Raw genomic sequence first — 16,942 nt, forward strand, 5'->3', positions numbered from 1 at the left:
CATAATTTAGTGGGGTGAGTTCAGGAAAACGAGAACTCCCCGTCAACCCCTTCGAGGCTCTTCTCTTACCGATGGGTATTGAAGGACATTTCTTCAACGTCTACAAATCAAGACTATTTGCCTCCTAGGTGTACGTGTCCTTGCCTGCCGTGAACTAGAGCAGACCGCGCTCAACAGATCTCAGGAAAAAAAGTTTGCTCAAAGAATCTAAAGTTCAGGATCTTTGTTTTTTTTTTTTTTTTTTTTTTTTTTAAACCTTTAGATGTTTAAGTGATCAATACCGATAGAACCGTGATCGATTGCAATAAACCCTTTCGTTGCCGACACCCAATCTTACGGCGTGGCGTTTATTTGTCGCCGTCGCGATCCCCGCGCAGCCGCCTCTCGTGCTGGCGCTTGGTGATGATGTATTTGAAGAACTCGTAGACGGACCAGCTGATGGCCGTGGAGGGCATCTGGTAGATGACGCGCGCCTGGACGCCTTTGAAGAAGGCCGGCATGCCTCCCGTTCTGTACACCGTCCGAAAGGCGTCGCAGAGGCCAGAGATGTGGCGGCTGCCGGCGGCGGCCGTGGCCGCCCCGACCGCCCCGGATGCCGTTGCGGCCTCGGCCTGGATCACGTGGATGGCCTGGGCCTCCTGCGTGTTGAGGAGGGTCTTGCAGACGTCGAGGGGCGTGGTGGCGGCGGCGGCCAGGGCGCCGGCCAGCGCGCCCGACACCACGTGGGAGGAAGGGTTGTACTGTCTGTGGGGGTTGAGGAGCTCCTGGAGGTACTCGTAGGTGATGAAGTGGAGCGCCTGGAAGGGCACGTTCATGGTCAGCTGGGTGGTGTAGCTGCGGTAGAAGGCGGCCGGGCCGTCGTGCCGCCATAAAGACCCCATGCAGTCCAGCACGCCACGGTAAGGAGAGTTGAACATCTGCATTCGCTGTTTCACAACTGGGGGGGAGGGGGACGAGGGGAAGGAGAGGAAATTAGCAGGGAAAACCCCAAAGTATACATTTCACATGATTACACAATCAAACAGGACAGTGAAAAGAGGAAGTGAGAGGAAGGCAGGAACACTAGAAAGGAAAGAAAGATGTTTAACCAAACTTTGTCTTAAAAAACAAAAACAACCTTGTTTTCTTAATACAATTCATGGCAAAAACGGGTGGCATATGTGGGACTAAAGTTACATAAATAAACTGAATCAAGTGAACAATAAATTAAAACAATTATTAAAAAGGCCTAATGCTTGACTATCGAGGACTATTGTTGCAGATGGATTAGCATTTTTTATAAGCTTTAAAAATCATAAAACTCTTAGCAGAAATATAAAGTCTAACATCAAATAGGATTGTTGAGAAGACATCTGTGGTCAAGAAAATCTATGTTACCGTGTTGGAAAAACAATATTACAATATTATGATGATGCTGCTGGAACGCTGATAAATACATATTTCAAAGTAATTATGTAACTCTTCAACTGGTTTATTGCAGTAACATTTTGGTAAACAGCTCTCCTGTAACACATCTGAGTCTGGAGCTCCACCAAGTGTCCTGATGGCAGAATAACACCGTCAGAGACTTTCTACAAGGGTCTTTGAAGGAGGGTGACAACTTCTATACACCAGTCCTACCAGAAAAATGTGTGAGTTTTTTTGTGATCGTTGCGGGGCAAAAATCCTTGATTATGGGGCACGTTTTCTTAAAAAATGCGATGGAATATGCGGGATATTCATGCAATTTTATGCGATGAAATTTCGGGAACTTGCAAAAACTGTGTGATTGCCCAACACCCTGCTTTTTGATGATGTTCACGTCGCGTAATTACGTCACTTCACAACGTTCCCATGGTAACAGGGGAAAATGGCTGCTCTCGTGTGAAGTAAACGCAATATTTCTCAACTTTCTGCTAAGATATATGTGACTTTTTTGTAACAAAAATGCGTGGATTATGAAATCATGCAAGCCCCGCATATTTTGCGCAGAAATCAGCAATTTATCCGGCGAAAGTGCGGCGTATTTGAAAAAATGCGGCCTCCCCCCGCATAAATATGCGAACTTTGGCTGATTATGCATTGAATTATGCAATCGCATAATCGTTTTTTTCTGGTGGGACTGATACATAGACCGACAGTGAGTCTTCACTGTGCAGAATATACTGTGTGTGTGTGTGTGTGTGTGTGTGTGTGTGTGTGTGTGTGTGTGTGTGTGTGTGTGTGTGTGTGTGTTTAGGCAAAGAAGAGGAGGTATTACCTTCGGCCGGGTTCATGGCGGCGTCGTGCAGCACCGTGGCCATGCAGCCCGCCACTCCTGCACAACAGAGGAAACAGTGAGGCGGATGTTAAAGCCCCAACCATGACAACCTCCTCCCAACGGGTCACTTGGTAGGAAAATGTAACGGCAACTTCACGGCCGCATAATGGAAAATCCGTACGGCTTTTAAGGGCGAGAAGAAGAAATATTTACTAAGTACTCAAATTTACTTTTATTATAATAGTACTCACATATTTAATACACAATAGCTATGCGAGGTGTGACGTAACCCTACCTGTACAGTCGTATAAACATCCAAGTCACACCAAATAGTCAACTGTAACATTACACACAAAACATTTTTTTTATGACTCAAGGTCTAAAAATGTAAGACCTTTGTAAACGAAATTCAATACTTTTAAAAGGTCCAGTGTGTAACGGGTTCAGTTGTTCATTATCAAAATCTGTGTTGCCCGTTCACAAACTCGTCCTTTTTCATGAATATTTACCTCCACCATTAATTCCAAGTATTCCTTTTGGCTTGAAATTTTACATTTGCGCTTGCATGAACTGGAGTAGACGCTCCATATTCATGCGCCATCTAGAAATACGGTAGCCGGTAAGGGACATACAGGATATACTGCTGCGCCTTTCACGTTTTCGACTCACAGCTGCTGCTAATGGGTATCGTCGCTTCCCGCCCCCCGGCAAGTTTGAAGAAGGAAACATGGAGGACCACACGGATTCAAAATCCAAATTTCAGGAACAGGAGTCTTCTTCTTCGCCCAGAAAAATAAAACAGAGATTGAAAAGAGCGAGAGACCGGCGTCATCAGAAAAAAAAAAAAAAAAAAAAAAAGAGTGAACATTGGAGCAAATCCCAACTAGTTAATTATCCTCCGGACCACTGCAGTCTCCTTTTTTCTTTCTCTGTCTTTTCCATCGGGTGGCGCGCGCATGCCCGCTCGTGGTGTGAAGTGCGCGCCGGCGCCCTCTCTGACACGCCGTCCAACAACGACGGCTAATTGACTGCCTTTTGTACACCTTCGCTTTTTGAACCGTGAAGGCTACCGTAGCGGCAATACGTACTGTGAACTGCGTGGCGAGAGAGAGAGTTGATTGCGATATATGATCTCAACGCTAGATGGGAGAAATTCATACACAACGTAGCTAGGGGTGGGAGATATTGACAAAAATGAATATCTCGATATTTTTTTCAATATCTCGATATCGATATTCAGATGATATTTTTGAAATCCTTCTAGAAGTTAAAAGAAGCCCTGCTCGGAGGCTATTTCAGTGGTTCTCTTGGGAAAATGTACAAGCAAGATGAAATCATAACAATAAACAAAGGGCTCTGTTCTGTAACATATTGCACACAACCATGTCCTTATTGGAAGCAGTCCTGGAGCTGGGACAGGGCCGGGTCAGACCAGGTTCTGATAGTCCTACTTGGCTGTATAGTCCTTCTGACCGGGACTTAAGCTGGGATCAGGAGTTGGATGTGATCTGACTGGCCCAGGTGAGGGAGAGGTGCAGTTGTGTATCTTTCTTGATGTTAGAGTAACATGGTCTAGTGTGTTCTTCCCTCTAGTAACACAATCTACATGCTGGGAGAAAGCTGGAGGGGAACAGACTTTAAGGACGCCTTGTTAAAGTCCCCTGTATCCCGTATCCAGGTGATCGCGCTGCAGTTTGTTCACTATGGTTAGCAGTGAACCAAACTTTTGCTAATGTTAGCATCGGGGGCTATGTAGACGGCAGTGTGCTGTTTTCGTAGTAAATAAAATGGTCAGTATATTACAGACAGGGCTCCAGGTCAGGTGAGCCGTGCTGGGTAACGATCCTGCAGTTGGTACTCCATTCATTGTGCACAAAAATGCAGTCCTCCACCTCTGGTCGGGCCGGAGTTATTTTCTCATTCTGCCGGTAGATAGCTAGCTTGGCGTGCTAGCGCCAACAACAACCTGGAGGGCTCTATCAGGCTATGTCCACCGGGATGTTATGAGCCGCCTGGAAGGCTCTCGTAACGGCTGTGTTGTATCGTGGTCCTGTATTGATTAGTTCAGTGTGTCGTATCGTGGTCCTGTATTGATTAGTTCAGTGTGTCGTATCGTGGTCCTGTATTGATTAGTTCAGTGTGTTGTATCGTGGTCCTGTATTGATTAGTTCAGTGTGTCGTATCGTGGTCCTGTATTGATTAGTTCAGTGTGTCGTATCGTGGTCCTGTATTGATTAGTTCAGTGTGTTGTATCGTGGTCCTGTATTGATTAGTTCAGTGTGGCTGTACGTACTTGTATAAATATACACCGAGAGGAGAGTCGCTGCACAATCGCGCGCCGCCATCTTTGTTGACATGAGTGAACGTCATAACACACAGGTAAGAACTAGTAGCAGCTTACTCTCGTGCAGGACGATCGTGATTTTGTACAAAAATATACAGTCAAACAAACCCCTACAGTATTAAAATCGCTACATATAATTGTTTACAAGGTTATAGTGTGCGCTATTTGTTTTCTCTTTAACTTCCTTCAGCTCTTTTCATGTTTGGGGGGTCGGATTGTACAAATTATGAAATATTCGATATCCCAAATTTGCACATCGTCCAGACAACAATTTGGATATTATCGTCTTAACGATATATCGCCCACCTCTAAACGTAGCTTTAAGGCCTTAGTTTGAAAATGCAATGCTTTTTTTTTTTTTTTTTTTTTTTTTTTTTAATAATACTAGGAATACTAATATAATAGTTACGTAAAAACCTTGTATTATCACCAAACCTGCCTTAAAATGAGTTGTTAAATTGTTTAAAAAAAAATAAAAAAAAGCTATGTTTGAGCATCGTGAATGAAAAGTAACATTTCATTGAGGTCTGTGTGTCTGTGTGTGTGTGTGTGTGTGTGTGTGTGTGTGTGTGTGTCTGTGTCTGTGTCTGTGTGTGTGTGTGTGTGTGTGTGTGTGTCTGTGTCTGTGTCTGTGTGTGTGTGTTGGAAGACGTCTTACCATTTGCAAAGTGGCTGTTTACTCCGGGGTGAATGGCGTCACTGAGCGAGAACTTGATCTTCTCGTAGCAGGCAAAGTAGAGAGCATGGGCCGGCCCCGCCCCCACCGCCAGCACATTCACACCTCTGATTGGCCGCCACACCCCCTCCGTCCGCACAATCTGCCGAAGGGCGTCCATCACGTTCCTGTAGCGCGCTCCCGGCTCGGGGTGCAGGCTTTGCATGCGAGTCTGGCGTGAGAGGAACAAACGCAGACACCAAAATAAAAAATTACATATTTATCCAAATTGTTTTCATAGAAAGTGTGCAGAGTTTTATAACTCCTGACTTCACAGAGCTGGTGAATTATGTTTTTTAGATTAGATTGGTAGCGGATGTTATTACAAAGAAGAACAATGAGCTCTTCCACCATCAGTTGCTCCAGCTGTCCCGGTAATTCTTAAAAACAACCACATGATTGATTATAAAAGTGAGACTGTGCCTCGACATCAAACTTAGAGAGAATCGACTGCAGACAAAGTCGCCGACCACAAACCACCAATGGGGACTTCAGAGTGCTGAACGCAACCAGGAAGTGGTGCAAAAACAAAACACTAGTATTGCTCAGATAAGCAGTATCACAACATCAGTGAATCTGTGCACGTGAATTTATTTTGTTCTAGTCTTAACGACTACTCGAAGCGCATTTACACAGTACAGGAACCATTCACACACCGTGGCCGAGGCTGCCACACAAGGAGCCACCTGCTCATCAGATAAACATTCACACACATTTACACTCCGATGGCGCAGCATCGGGAGCAACTCTGGGTTCAGGGTCTTGCCCAAGGACACTTCGACATGCGAGTACAGGGCCAGGGATCGGACCGCCGACCTTCTGATTGGTAGACGACCGCTCTACCGCCTGAGCCACAGCCGCCCACGCGCGGGTATAAATAAAGCGGCCGAATACGGGACCGATGAATGAAATGCCACAGCTACAGAACAAGATGGCGCAATATTCAAACTGTTCGTGACATGCAATAAGGGAATTGCCCGTGCCTCCACCCTCCCCCCGCTGATTATTTACAGCGGCTGGGTCCTGGAGGCTTACATGCACATTCCTGCTCCCTGCTTCTGGGAAATGATAACTCAAATGGAATTTGCCCAGTCATCCACAATATGAGCAGTGTATTCAAGGCTGGTGGAGTTTTTTTGTGCGTGTCTTTTTTTGGAGCACCAAACAGAAAGATTGCTCAGCCCAAGACTGACAAAGAGCCAGATGGCTAGACCAAAAAGCAGAATCAGATGTCAGTGAACGAAAAAACAATACTAAAGGGCTTTGTGTGTATGTCACTTTTTCCACATACATAAGTGATTATCTTGACATGTACCTTATTAAGGACAAATATTAAGACTCAAGTACAACAGCTGAAGCTTGCCAAACAAGACTACTTATGCCATTGTAAAGCTTTATTTGCAAAGATTACAAATAGGCATGAGGACCTCAGTCATGCAAACCGCTGAAAGGCAGTCAAGATGCAGTCATTGACTCACTTATGTAACATATAGGGTTATGTAATTGCTAACAAGAAGTGGAGGAGGGCGTGTTAAATGTATGTAGTACTTGACATTGAAATGAACAACACATAAAGCTGTATAGTGGTTTATGTGCCTTCAAAATAAACTATACATTGTCAACTTGTCATCTTGTCGTACACTAAATAATATTTCACTTTTGGTCCGATTGCATGTTGGATGTTCTCGGTGTCTCTTGTTAGGTTTGCTGTTGGCCTGTAAGATGACAGACACTAACCTCTGGGACTAAAACCTTGATCTCTGAGGGACTCGTCTCCAACCTGGCAGCTACAGCTGACTCTCCTCTTGCTTGGAAACAAAAGGCCCTTGATTGGATGACAAAAGGAGTAATATACCGGTAACATCTACTACCCACACAGCCGGGAGAAATGTCTCTCTGCTGTCAAGTTGTTATAGCTGATCTAGTCAGCGAGATAACTCTGGGGTCATTTGCACTACAAGGACACAACGAATGTTATTTTTTTATGTTTGTGCCATGTCTTGTTCAGCCTTCTCGTCAACATTATTCCTGTTGGGGCCAGTCACTGGGAATTTTTGTTCTCCCTTTAGTTACGAGACAACATGGTGACTAGGGATGTAACGATATGAAAGTTTAACCTCACGGTTATAGTGACTAAAATGATCACGGTTTTCGGTATTATCGCGGTATTTTTTAAAGTGTGTTCACTATGTTCAGAAAGCAGTGATAGGCGTACACAAGCTGAAATAGTCTCAAAAAGTGTAACAGTGTTGATTATATTATAAAAATATGGGTAATACCTCATCAAAAGTGCAACTTTTAACATCAAAAGGAACAAGGGTTCGGCATGTAAACAGCTTATTTGTCAGGAACATTTCCAGTAGTGCAGGTTTAAAATTATACAAATCCAAACATTCAAGCTAAGACACAAAGAACAATATGGAAACAAATCAAAGAAACACCACTAATTATATACTAGTTTTCTTCATCATCAAAATTAAAATGTAGGGCACCCGGATGGCTCAGTTGGTAGAGTGGGCGCCCATATATAGAGGTTTACTCCTCGACGCAGCGGGCCCTGGTTCAACTCTGACTCCGACCTGCGGCCCTTTGCTGCATGTCATTCCCCCCCTCTCTCTCCCCTTTCATCTCTTCAGCTGTCCTGTCAATAAAAGGCCTAAAAATGCCCCAAAAAATAATCTTAAAAATTAAATGTAAAACTGTACCCATGAACACTTTAAAGTAAACCGTAAATAAATAAGACAAAGTGCATTATGCATTTAAAATAAATAGCCACTATAAACAAATTACAAAAATAACTACAATCATGTGTAATCAAAGACTCGGATTAAACACACTCTTTCCACACCGTGGTAATCCACCGTGATAATAATAATAATATTTTCAAATGAAACAAAAACGGTAATGGTTATCGTCAGCGTTTTTTATCGTGGTTTACCGTTACACCGGTAATAGTTAAATCCCTGATGGTGCCCTTTATTTTGTGCAGTGTGAGAAAATAACTTCCTCACAGCGAGACATTTAATCACAATATACAAAGTTTAATACAACAGCCACATTGCTAACTTTCAATCAGACGGTTACAGGAAGCGACAGACATTTCTACAAGGAAATACATCTGACATTTAGGTGTCTTTGCAGACATTCTTGTCTAAATACCCTGGTGTACTGGAATACCTTGATACCGGCCTAGCCCAGTAGGAATGTAGCAACTTAACACCAGCTGAAAATCCTTTCGCTATCATAAAGTGGTTGGAAATATCACTGTAGTGATCTAGAGACGTGTACTCAGGGTAGGGCTGGGCGATATATCGATATTAAAAATATATCGATATATTTTTAAATGAGATATGGAATTAGACCATATCGCATATATCGATATAGTTCAAATGTGATCCTTGCTCCCATAGATATATACACAGATGTCGCCTTGAGGTTCTAAACATACGTCAAAACCGCCGCCATCTTGGAACAGGGGTGCGAAGCATTCAGATCAACGCTAAAGATGCCGGACTTTTGCACTGCTTAATTATGTTTGATAGAGGAAATGAAAAGAACAAACAGCAATGAATAACATTTAACAGGTGACAATGTGTTTTATGATTATGTATGCCGCCTTCGACCAGCAACCTGAGCTCCGGCGGCAGCGGGAGGCGGAGAGCTCCGTGGCCGGCCGCAGCGTCTCTTCCCGGGAAAAACACAGCTTTGCCTCGCTGCTGCGCTGGGTCCCCGCTGATCCAAATCGGACCAGCCAAAGACAGAGTGGTGATCGGTAGGATCTTACACGTAGTCCAGGACGACCTGTATGTCGATATCGGCGGAAAGTTCCAATAAGTTTGCCGGCGGCAGGCGGACGGAGAGAAGCTACAGCGGGGCAGCAGAGACCGTCTGCAGCTGCAGGATCTGGAGCTCAGTGCCCGTTAAAATGACATGTAACGCATAAATACATACAGAAATAAATAGTGGAGGAATGAGCCTGGACATTTCAGTCTGTTTTAAACTTCACCTTGAAGCAGAAACTCTTAGTTCAGAAGGGTGAAGTTTCCGTTTGGACTCAGATCTGTGAACCGATCATAATAAATATTCTTTGTATTAACACATTAATTAGTTTCTTTGTTTTGTAGTCGATAGTTCATCTTTTAGTTTACTTAAGTGGAAGCAGTATCAAGTGGAAGAATGGGACTATAAACCTAGGCTTACAGGCATGAGGCATTACATTTTGAACAAAGTAGATTATATTAATATCAAAAGCTTAATTGACCTTTGGAACGAATCACAAATATGGAGCTTTGATTTCAAAAAAGGTACTCCTGTTATACAGTATTTAGGTTTACATTTTATTGTTATTTGAACAGCTGAGCATTTAATCATGAACCAGGTGAAGAAACCGGTTTATTATTTATTTGATTTTGCAACTGTCTCTATGAAACTACTTGTGACATGTCATATTTGATTTTGGCTTTGACTGAACATTTGCTCTCACTTTGCGGAAAAAAATATCGGGATATATATCGTATATCGATATTCAGCCAAAATATATCGGGATATGACTTTTGGTCCATATCGCCCAGCCCTAACTCAGGGTGCGGTCGGTATACTTTGAGATTACAGTTGGGTTTGGTCAGAGGTGCAGCAGAATTTTAAGTTACAACCAGAAGAGATCAGGGAAACAATGCTCTAATCCTGGCTTCAGGTTACGAGCTGCGAGCAATGAGGAAACTGAGTCGGAAATTAGTGGAAAGAACGAACTAGTAGATATCAAAAGATGTTGGCCAACCTGCTGTGCAGGAACACGGAACCAAGATTGTGAAAATAGAGAAATCTTGGGAAAGAGGAAGTTGAGAACACAACATTACTGTAATCAAAAACCAAACTGGCTTCCTCGAGCCAAAAGATTTTTGGCCACAACTTTGTAATGCACTTCCTCCTCCTCCTTCGCCTTTGTGGCTGAAACAGGCAGCCACTGTCTGTACCGAAGGGGGGAACAGAGAGTTAAGGGAAGAATGACCATTAAAAATCGTTCTTGTCTTCAAATTGCCTTGTTGCGGATATGTGTTTTAGAAATAAAGATGTCTTGCCGTTGATCACATTTCTTAATACTTGTACTAATCAAATCCAGGTTCACGGGGCCCATTTACAAGCCAAACAAAAATAAAAAATAGTTGTTGGACAAAAGGAGTACAAAACCTGAGATTTTGCCAGGGTGTGTCTTGAGCTTGTCAACTTTTAATTGTGCCTTGTTTCTTTTTATTAAGAAAAAGGCAAGCCGTTTAAACATAAATTACTTTTCTTAAATATCCACAATAGAAATGTAAAGATATACTGATGTATTTTGACAAGTTCTAACCACAGGGTGACCATTTAAAATGGCATTATATGCGTATCACAATGTGATAAGTAACATAAATTCAATTTATCATACAAACATTTGGACACACCTTCTCATTCAATGAGTTTCCTTTTTATTTTCATGACTATTTACATTGTAGATTCTCACTGAAGGCATCACAACTATGAATGAACACATATGGAATTATGTACTTAAAACAAAAGTGTGAAATAACTGAAAACATGTCTTATATTTTAGATTCTTCAAAGTAGCCACCCTTTGCTTTTTTATTAATAAAGGGAACAAATTCCACTAATTAACCCTGACAAAGCACACCTGTGAAGGGAAAACCATTTCAGGTGACTACCTCATGAAGCTCATTGAGAGAACACCAAAGGTTTGCAGAGTTATCAAAAAAAGCAAAGGGTGGCTACTTTGAAGAATTTAAAATATAAGACATGTTTTCAGTTATTTCACACTTTTTTGTTAAGTACATAATTCCATATGTGTTCATTCATAGTTCTGATGCCTTCAGTGAGAATCTACAATGTAAATAGTCATGAAAATAAAGAAACACATTGAATGAGAAGGTGTGTCCAAACTTTTGGCCTGTACTGTATACATTAAAAAAGTATGTTTTACTATTACTTTTTCAAAATTCGGAATAACTATAATTCTGTCCGGTGATAATCGTTTCAGACATCTGAGAATCTTTACAAGACCTTTTCCCCGATTTGCAATGCTATTGTAAACAAGGGGTGATCCTGTTTTAGGTTGTCGTGCCAAAAAAACGTGCCAACTGGAAGAGCTAATTACCAAGGAATTTGTAGTGAACAGGAGCTCTGTTTGAACTCAACAACAGTCTGGATAAAGAGAACCAAGGTCTTAAGAACAGCCAGTTGTAGACAGCAAGACGAATATGCATTTGGTCTTGATGTAAACAACTGACTTTTGACTATTCATCATTTTGAAGAGTCATTCCTAATTCTTAATAATGGGTCTTTTGGTAAAAAGGAGGTTGCGGCGTCAGTCCAACATCTTTGAGCGTTGAGGTATGCAGCGAGTGGATAGTTTGTCGGCTCGGTTCAGGCCCAATAAACGGTTCCTCATTTGCCATGTTGCAATTCAAAACAAATACTGCTCAGTCTGTGCTATTTATGCTTATCTTCACAGTAAAATGTTTTTGCAATAGGTGCACAGGAAATGTACTGTACGTTCTTTTCCCTTCTCTCAGGAAATAACAAAACGTCAACCAATAAACATAAGCAAATGTTTCTCCCTCAGATTGTTTTTTCTGAGGATTCTTGTCCACTATTGGTTTTGATTTCTTCCACTTGTACGCAGCTCTTCATTTTCTGTTGTGCACTGCATTGAGGGGGAAATAAAATGTCGATTATCAACACATTCTAAATGAGGTGCATTTAGTGTGCTCAACTAAATCTTTGAATGCACTTAAAGTTGTCTCTCTTCCAGTGTAAGCATGCTTCATACTCTTCATTAGAAGAGCAACTCAAACACAGTGAGAAACGCATGAGCACAGAGAGGTAAAGGTCACATTTCAGAGATCTGTTTGAGAGGGACCCCACAAGCACACGTGTTACACTATGTAACAATTCTCTTCACGAAAATTGCAGTTTTGCAGTAAAACGCCTAAGTACTACTCTTGATGCAGCAGGCACATTAACAGGATAAATCATGAATCAAGGGCTGCAACAATGAATTGATAAAATCGATAAAATTCGATTACCAAAAAAGTTGGCAACGAATCGATTAGTTGTGTCGCGCAACTATTACGCCACCTAGTCGCGGAGATAAAAAAAAAAGAGCAGAGCGGGGGTAGAGGAAATACGGAGAGAGACCGGAGAGACCCGTAACGTTGTTCTGAAACACTCGGCGGAGGCAGAGAAATCAGTACGACCCAAGTCATCCAAGGTGTGGGAGCATTTCACACTAAATAAATCTAAAACGTGTTAATTGCAAGATAAGCAAAAGCGACACGGCATGGCACGGGCGCACCACGGTGATGAGTCAGCACCTAAAACGTAAACATGTTGGAGTCCTTGATGAGGAGGAAGGGAGTTCAACAGCAGGGTAAAGTCACTACACTATCCTACTTCTGTTCCGGTCTGAAGTGAGGAACGTACCGTCCCTCCAGGAGCTCTTCTGGTGCTGCTGTTTACTCGTTATCCAGCTGACTAGCATGACAAGCTAGCGTTAGCTCGGTAATAACCGTAGTAAAGCAGGGGTGGTATACTTTACAAGACTAAATACACGGTTTTATTCACTCGCCTTTTTTGGCCCATTAATTTTTCAATCTGTTGTCATGTATACATTATGTGCTTTGTCCCATATCAGTTATTGTTGACAAATATATTAGTGTGTGGTGTATAAACGAACTTAACTTGCACTTACTACAATGATGGTAATAATTTAATGTGTGTGTGTGTGTGTGTGTGTGTGTGTGTGTGTGTGTGTGTGTGTGTGTGTGTGTGTGTGTGTGTGTGTGTGTGTGTGTGTGTGTGTGTGTGTGTGTGTGTGTGTGTGTGTGTGTGTCTTGTCTGTATCTGCCATTTGGGTTACTTACCTTTACACAACTATTAACGAAAACAACAAGTATGTATGTATTGAGTTGATGTAAATCAATGCTTTTGTTTTTTTTATCCGATTCATCGATTAATCGAAAAAATAATTGACAGATTTATCGATTATTAAAATAATCGTTAGTTGCAGCCCTACATGAATCTGTGTCCTCCCTCTGTTGGTTAGGTTTTACCTTAACATTAATTGATACCTTAACATTGTTTGATATTGTCGGGTAATCCTAAAACTATCCAGTTATCTCATCTATATTGGTTTACAGTAAACAAACACATTCAAACAAGAGCGATTGGTAAGACAACTGTGTACACTATCACAAGCCAAGGTGTGTTTCATTTCTCTGTAATTAGCCATCTATACTGTCGACCATTGATCTGGTGACTATGACCCATCCGTGTTAATAATTTACCACTACTTTTTCTTCACAAATGGACTTTCCACATGATGGCCTTGGACCGTTTTCCCCTCATTAAATTCTCAGTATTGTCTTTACAATCACAAACAGACCACCGACTAACAGCACCATATACGCAGGGTTCAAAATTACCAACACCCAGCCAACAGCCAAATACTGGTAAAATATGCACGTGGCAGGTAGATTTGTTTCAAAAGCCAAAAAAACACAACAAATTAGCCATTTGCCTGGTGAACGAAAAGTACATTTGGACCCTGCATGTACATCTACTACAATTACACCTTTGTTTAGATTAGCTATGCTAATTTGTTTGGTATGTTGAACCTATTCTTCCGTTGACAGACACATACCTGCATCTACCCATGAAATATTAAATGTAGCCTACACTTTCCCGGCATTATTAAAACATATCAGATTCATAGATGATTTCAACTAGCTGGAGGCAGAGACTGGCCTGGGAAAACCCTGACGAGCTTCCAGCAAATTTGAGATTTGCTCTGCAAGTCAGTCTGGCCAAAAGGCCATTCATGCCCATTTCTAATTTTTCTAAATCGAGGCACCAATCACAACCGTTGAGGCGGGATTTACACGATGACGATAGCGCAGCGACGGCGAGGAGCTTTTTGTTTACATTCAACATGACAGCCACCGAAGCACAGCAACCCGTTGATGGCGCTGTCGCTGCTACGTCACCCGGATCGTTGGTCTGATTGGTTGAAGGACTATCCAATTGCACCCAAAGGCATTTGAGCGGCGTCCGTTGGTGACGCCCCTTTGGAAATGGGCTGTGAATGAACCTTCCCCAGACCCACTCTCAGTTACAGCTGAGAGTGGGTCTGGTGTCAACCAGGCTAGGGAGAGACGGAACACGAAGAAAAAAAAATGAAGAAACTATGTGATATTTAACAAAACATTGTCACGTATCAATGCATATTAGAGCTACTGTTCCAGGCATGGAAAATTAGATTTTGAAATTCCATGACTTTTTCCAGGTTTTCCATGACCGTGGGAACCCCGTGTATGTAGCGTGCTAGCTAAGCGAGACGATGAAAATAATGGACTTAGCAGCAGTGATGTCACCCACTGGTTGTGGACCACCGTTTTGAAGCCTCAAGTTTAGAAATTTGGCCGTAGCAATCTTGGTTTTTTGAAACCGAACGGGACTATTTTTGGACGCGAGGGTGGAGTTGGGGAGAAGGACGTGGTCAAGCCAGTGTCGTCTACGGTTTTAAAAACGCTGCGCTAAGCCAAATGCTAAAGATGGAAAATTGCCAGAGTTTTACCGCTAGCTAGCTTAGTTTGGCAAGGTGCCACCGAACGCTGAACTAGACATTTTTAGGTGACTGATACGTTCCAATTAACTTTGAGGAAGTGAAAGTTAAGGGTCAAAGTTTAGGGTGCAAACTGGACAGTGCCTAATAAAAGTTCTTGGCTATTTAAATGCAAACAGTGCCATGGTTAGCATTGCTAAGCCTTTACCGTTGACAGTCCGGTATGTAGCCAGCCCTGTTTTATTGTCTATTTTAAATAGGAACATCATTTATAAAATGAACAGCACGCTGTATTGAAGAAGACTTGAAACTAGCAATTAAGCCAATAAAGTCATTAGGAAAATGTTTAAGGAGGTAATAAAGCAAGTGAGAAGTAGGGCCATTTACTCCGACTTATTTTTGCTATCAGTGGAGTCGCCCCCTGTTGGAAATTAGATTGAATGCAGGTTTAAGGCACTTGCGCACTGGCTTCACTTTTCAGAGCCGGAAGCTCCGTCCATTATTTGTACAGTCTATGGAGGAGACGCATCTGTCAGTTTGTTATTAAACAAATATCGACCAAAATGAAAGCTTAACTGCGCCAAACATACATACTCGTATATGGATATTACTTCAACCACCTTGTGTTGCGTTATTTCCCGTTTAGGTAATGCTAGTTTGTTAACTGACCTCTGTTAGCAAGGTTACCCCATCTGCTTGTAGCCTGCTTACGGTAATCAAGCTCAGGCTTGTGTTCAGGCCTAGCTACGTTAAACAACCAGTGGCTGCGTTCCGTGTGACATAAACTGGGCCTGGAGAAATAAGCGTTGTGCTGTGTATAGCTTTGCTTGAATACCTTAACACAGTCGATGGGGTACATAAGGCAGTGCTCCATGATGCCAGCCACGGCTCCTGCCAACATGTGTGTGGTGGTGGCTGCTCCCTGCGGTAGCCCTTCATAGTCTATTTCTGGCTCGACGGAGGTCGAGGTTTCGGGACTTGCACGATGCAACACCGGAGCAAAGCCCTGTTCCCCGGCCATTCTCGGTGATAGAGACCCGACAAATCCTCCCGTGGTGTCCAGAAGCCTTCCGCCCATCCATCGAAACCCTGCACCGGCTGCAGCGCCAGTAACCCGGCTGTCGACGCCCGGTGTTTCCACGGACGTTCGGCGGGACACGAAACCGTCCGCTTCCATTCAAGTGAAAAGTCCGTCTAGTCTGTTATAATCGACGACTCTAGCGACCCGCGTGTTGGTGTAGTCTTCCTGGCAACTTAATTTGTATCCCAACCTGCCCGAAGAGACTTGGCGGGTCGCTGCTTCTGCGAGACAGCAGCTGCGCAGAAAGTCCGGGAAACGGCAGTCCAAGCGGGTGGGACTTTTGTGGGTTTACCACTTAGTCGCACTAGAAGCTGAATTCTGATTCGACAGGCTGACTGTCAATCACTGATAGTCCCTTCAATTGGCCAATTCTGTCTAAAGTGGGCTGAGCTACAGCATCAGTGGGTGTTGACGATTTTGTAACATTTTAGGTCACATGAATGTACGGGAAGTTTTATACAGGACGTCCCAAATTGGAATTGTACGTATTACCGTGGGTTATTTTATTTTATTTTTTTTATTGTGGTGTTGTATACAGAATATTTGTAGTAGTAAGAAGAGAACTATTTTCTGATGCTGACCTGAATTATTTATTGGCCTATATGATTCAAACACATTTCAAATTATTTTTGACAGAAAGCCAATATATATATATATATATATATATATATATATATATATATATATATATATATATATATATATATATATATATATATATTTCCACTGTTGTGGTCGTGCTGAATAAAGGGACTAGTGACAATCATAAACTAATCTACATCATGTTCTCATGTGTCCATGTGGTGGCGTATGTTGTTATGTATGATCTATCTATCTATCTATCTATCTATCTATCTATCTACTGTATATGTAGTACATTTTACCTGGATAAAGAAATAATTCTACAAAACATTATCCATCCATTTACCAAAACATGTGTCGTACCATTA

The 16,942-nt window shown here is 42.3% G+C and overlaps 1 protein-coding gene across 1 annotated transcript; it reads right to left on the reverse strand.

Annotated features, from left to right (window-relative positions):
• Nucleotides 1-237: 237 nt before the first annotated feature.
• LOC114569593 (mitoferrin-2) lies at nucleotides 238-16,248 on the reverse strand. Its single transcript, XM_028599534.1, has 4 exons — nucleotides 15,747-16,248; nucleotides 5,242-5,470; nucleotides 2,240-2,296; nucleotides 238-937 (listed from the first exon to the last, which is right to left on the reverse strand). Exons 1-4 carry the CDS (start codon nucleotides 16,086-16,088, stop codon nucleotides 348-350), a joined length of 1,218 nt encoding a protein of 405 aa, XP_028455335.1. The 5' UTR covers nucleotides 16,089-16,248; the 3' UTR covers nucleotides 238-347.
• Nucleotides 16,249-16,942: the final 694 nt, after the last annotated feature.

This window comes from Perca flavescens, chromosome 2 (assembly GCF_004354835.1).
Source record: "Perca flavescens isolate YP-PL-M2 chromosome 2, PFLA_1.0, whole genome shotgun sequence".
In the NCBI taxonomy this organism is placed as follows: domain Eukaryota; kingdom Metazoa; phylum Chordata; class Actinopteri; order Perciformes; family Percidae; genus Perca; species Perca flavescens.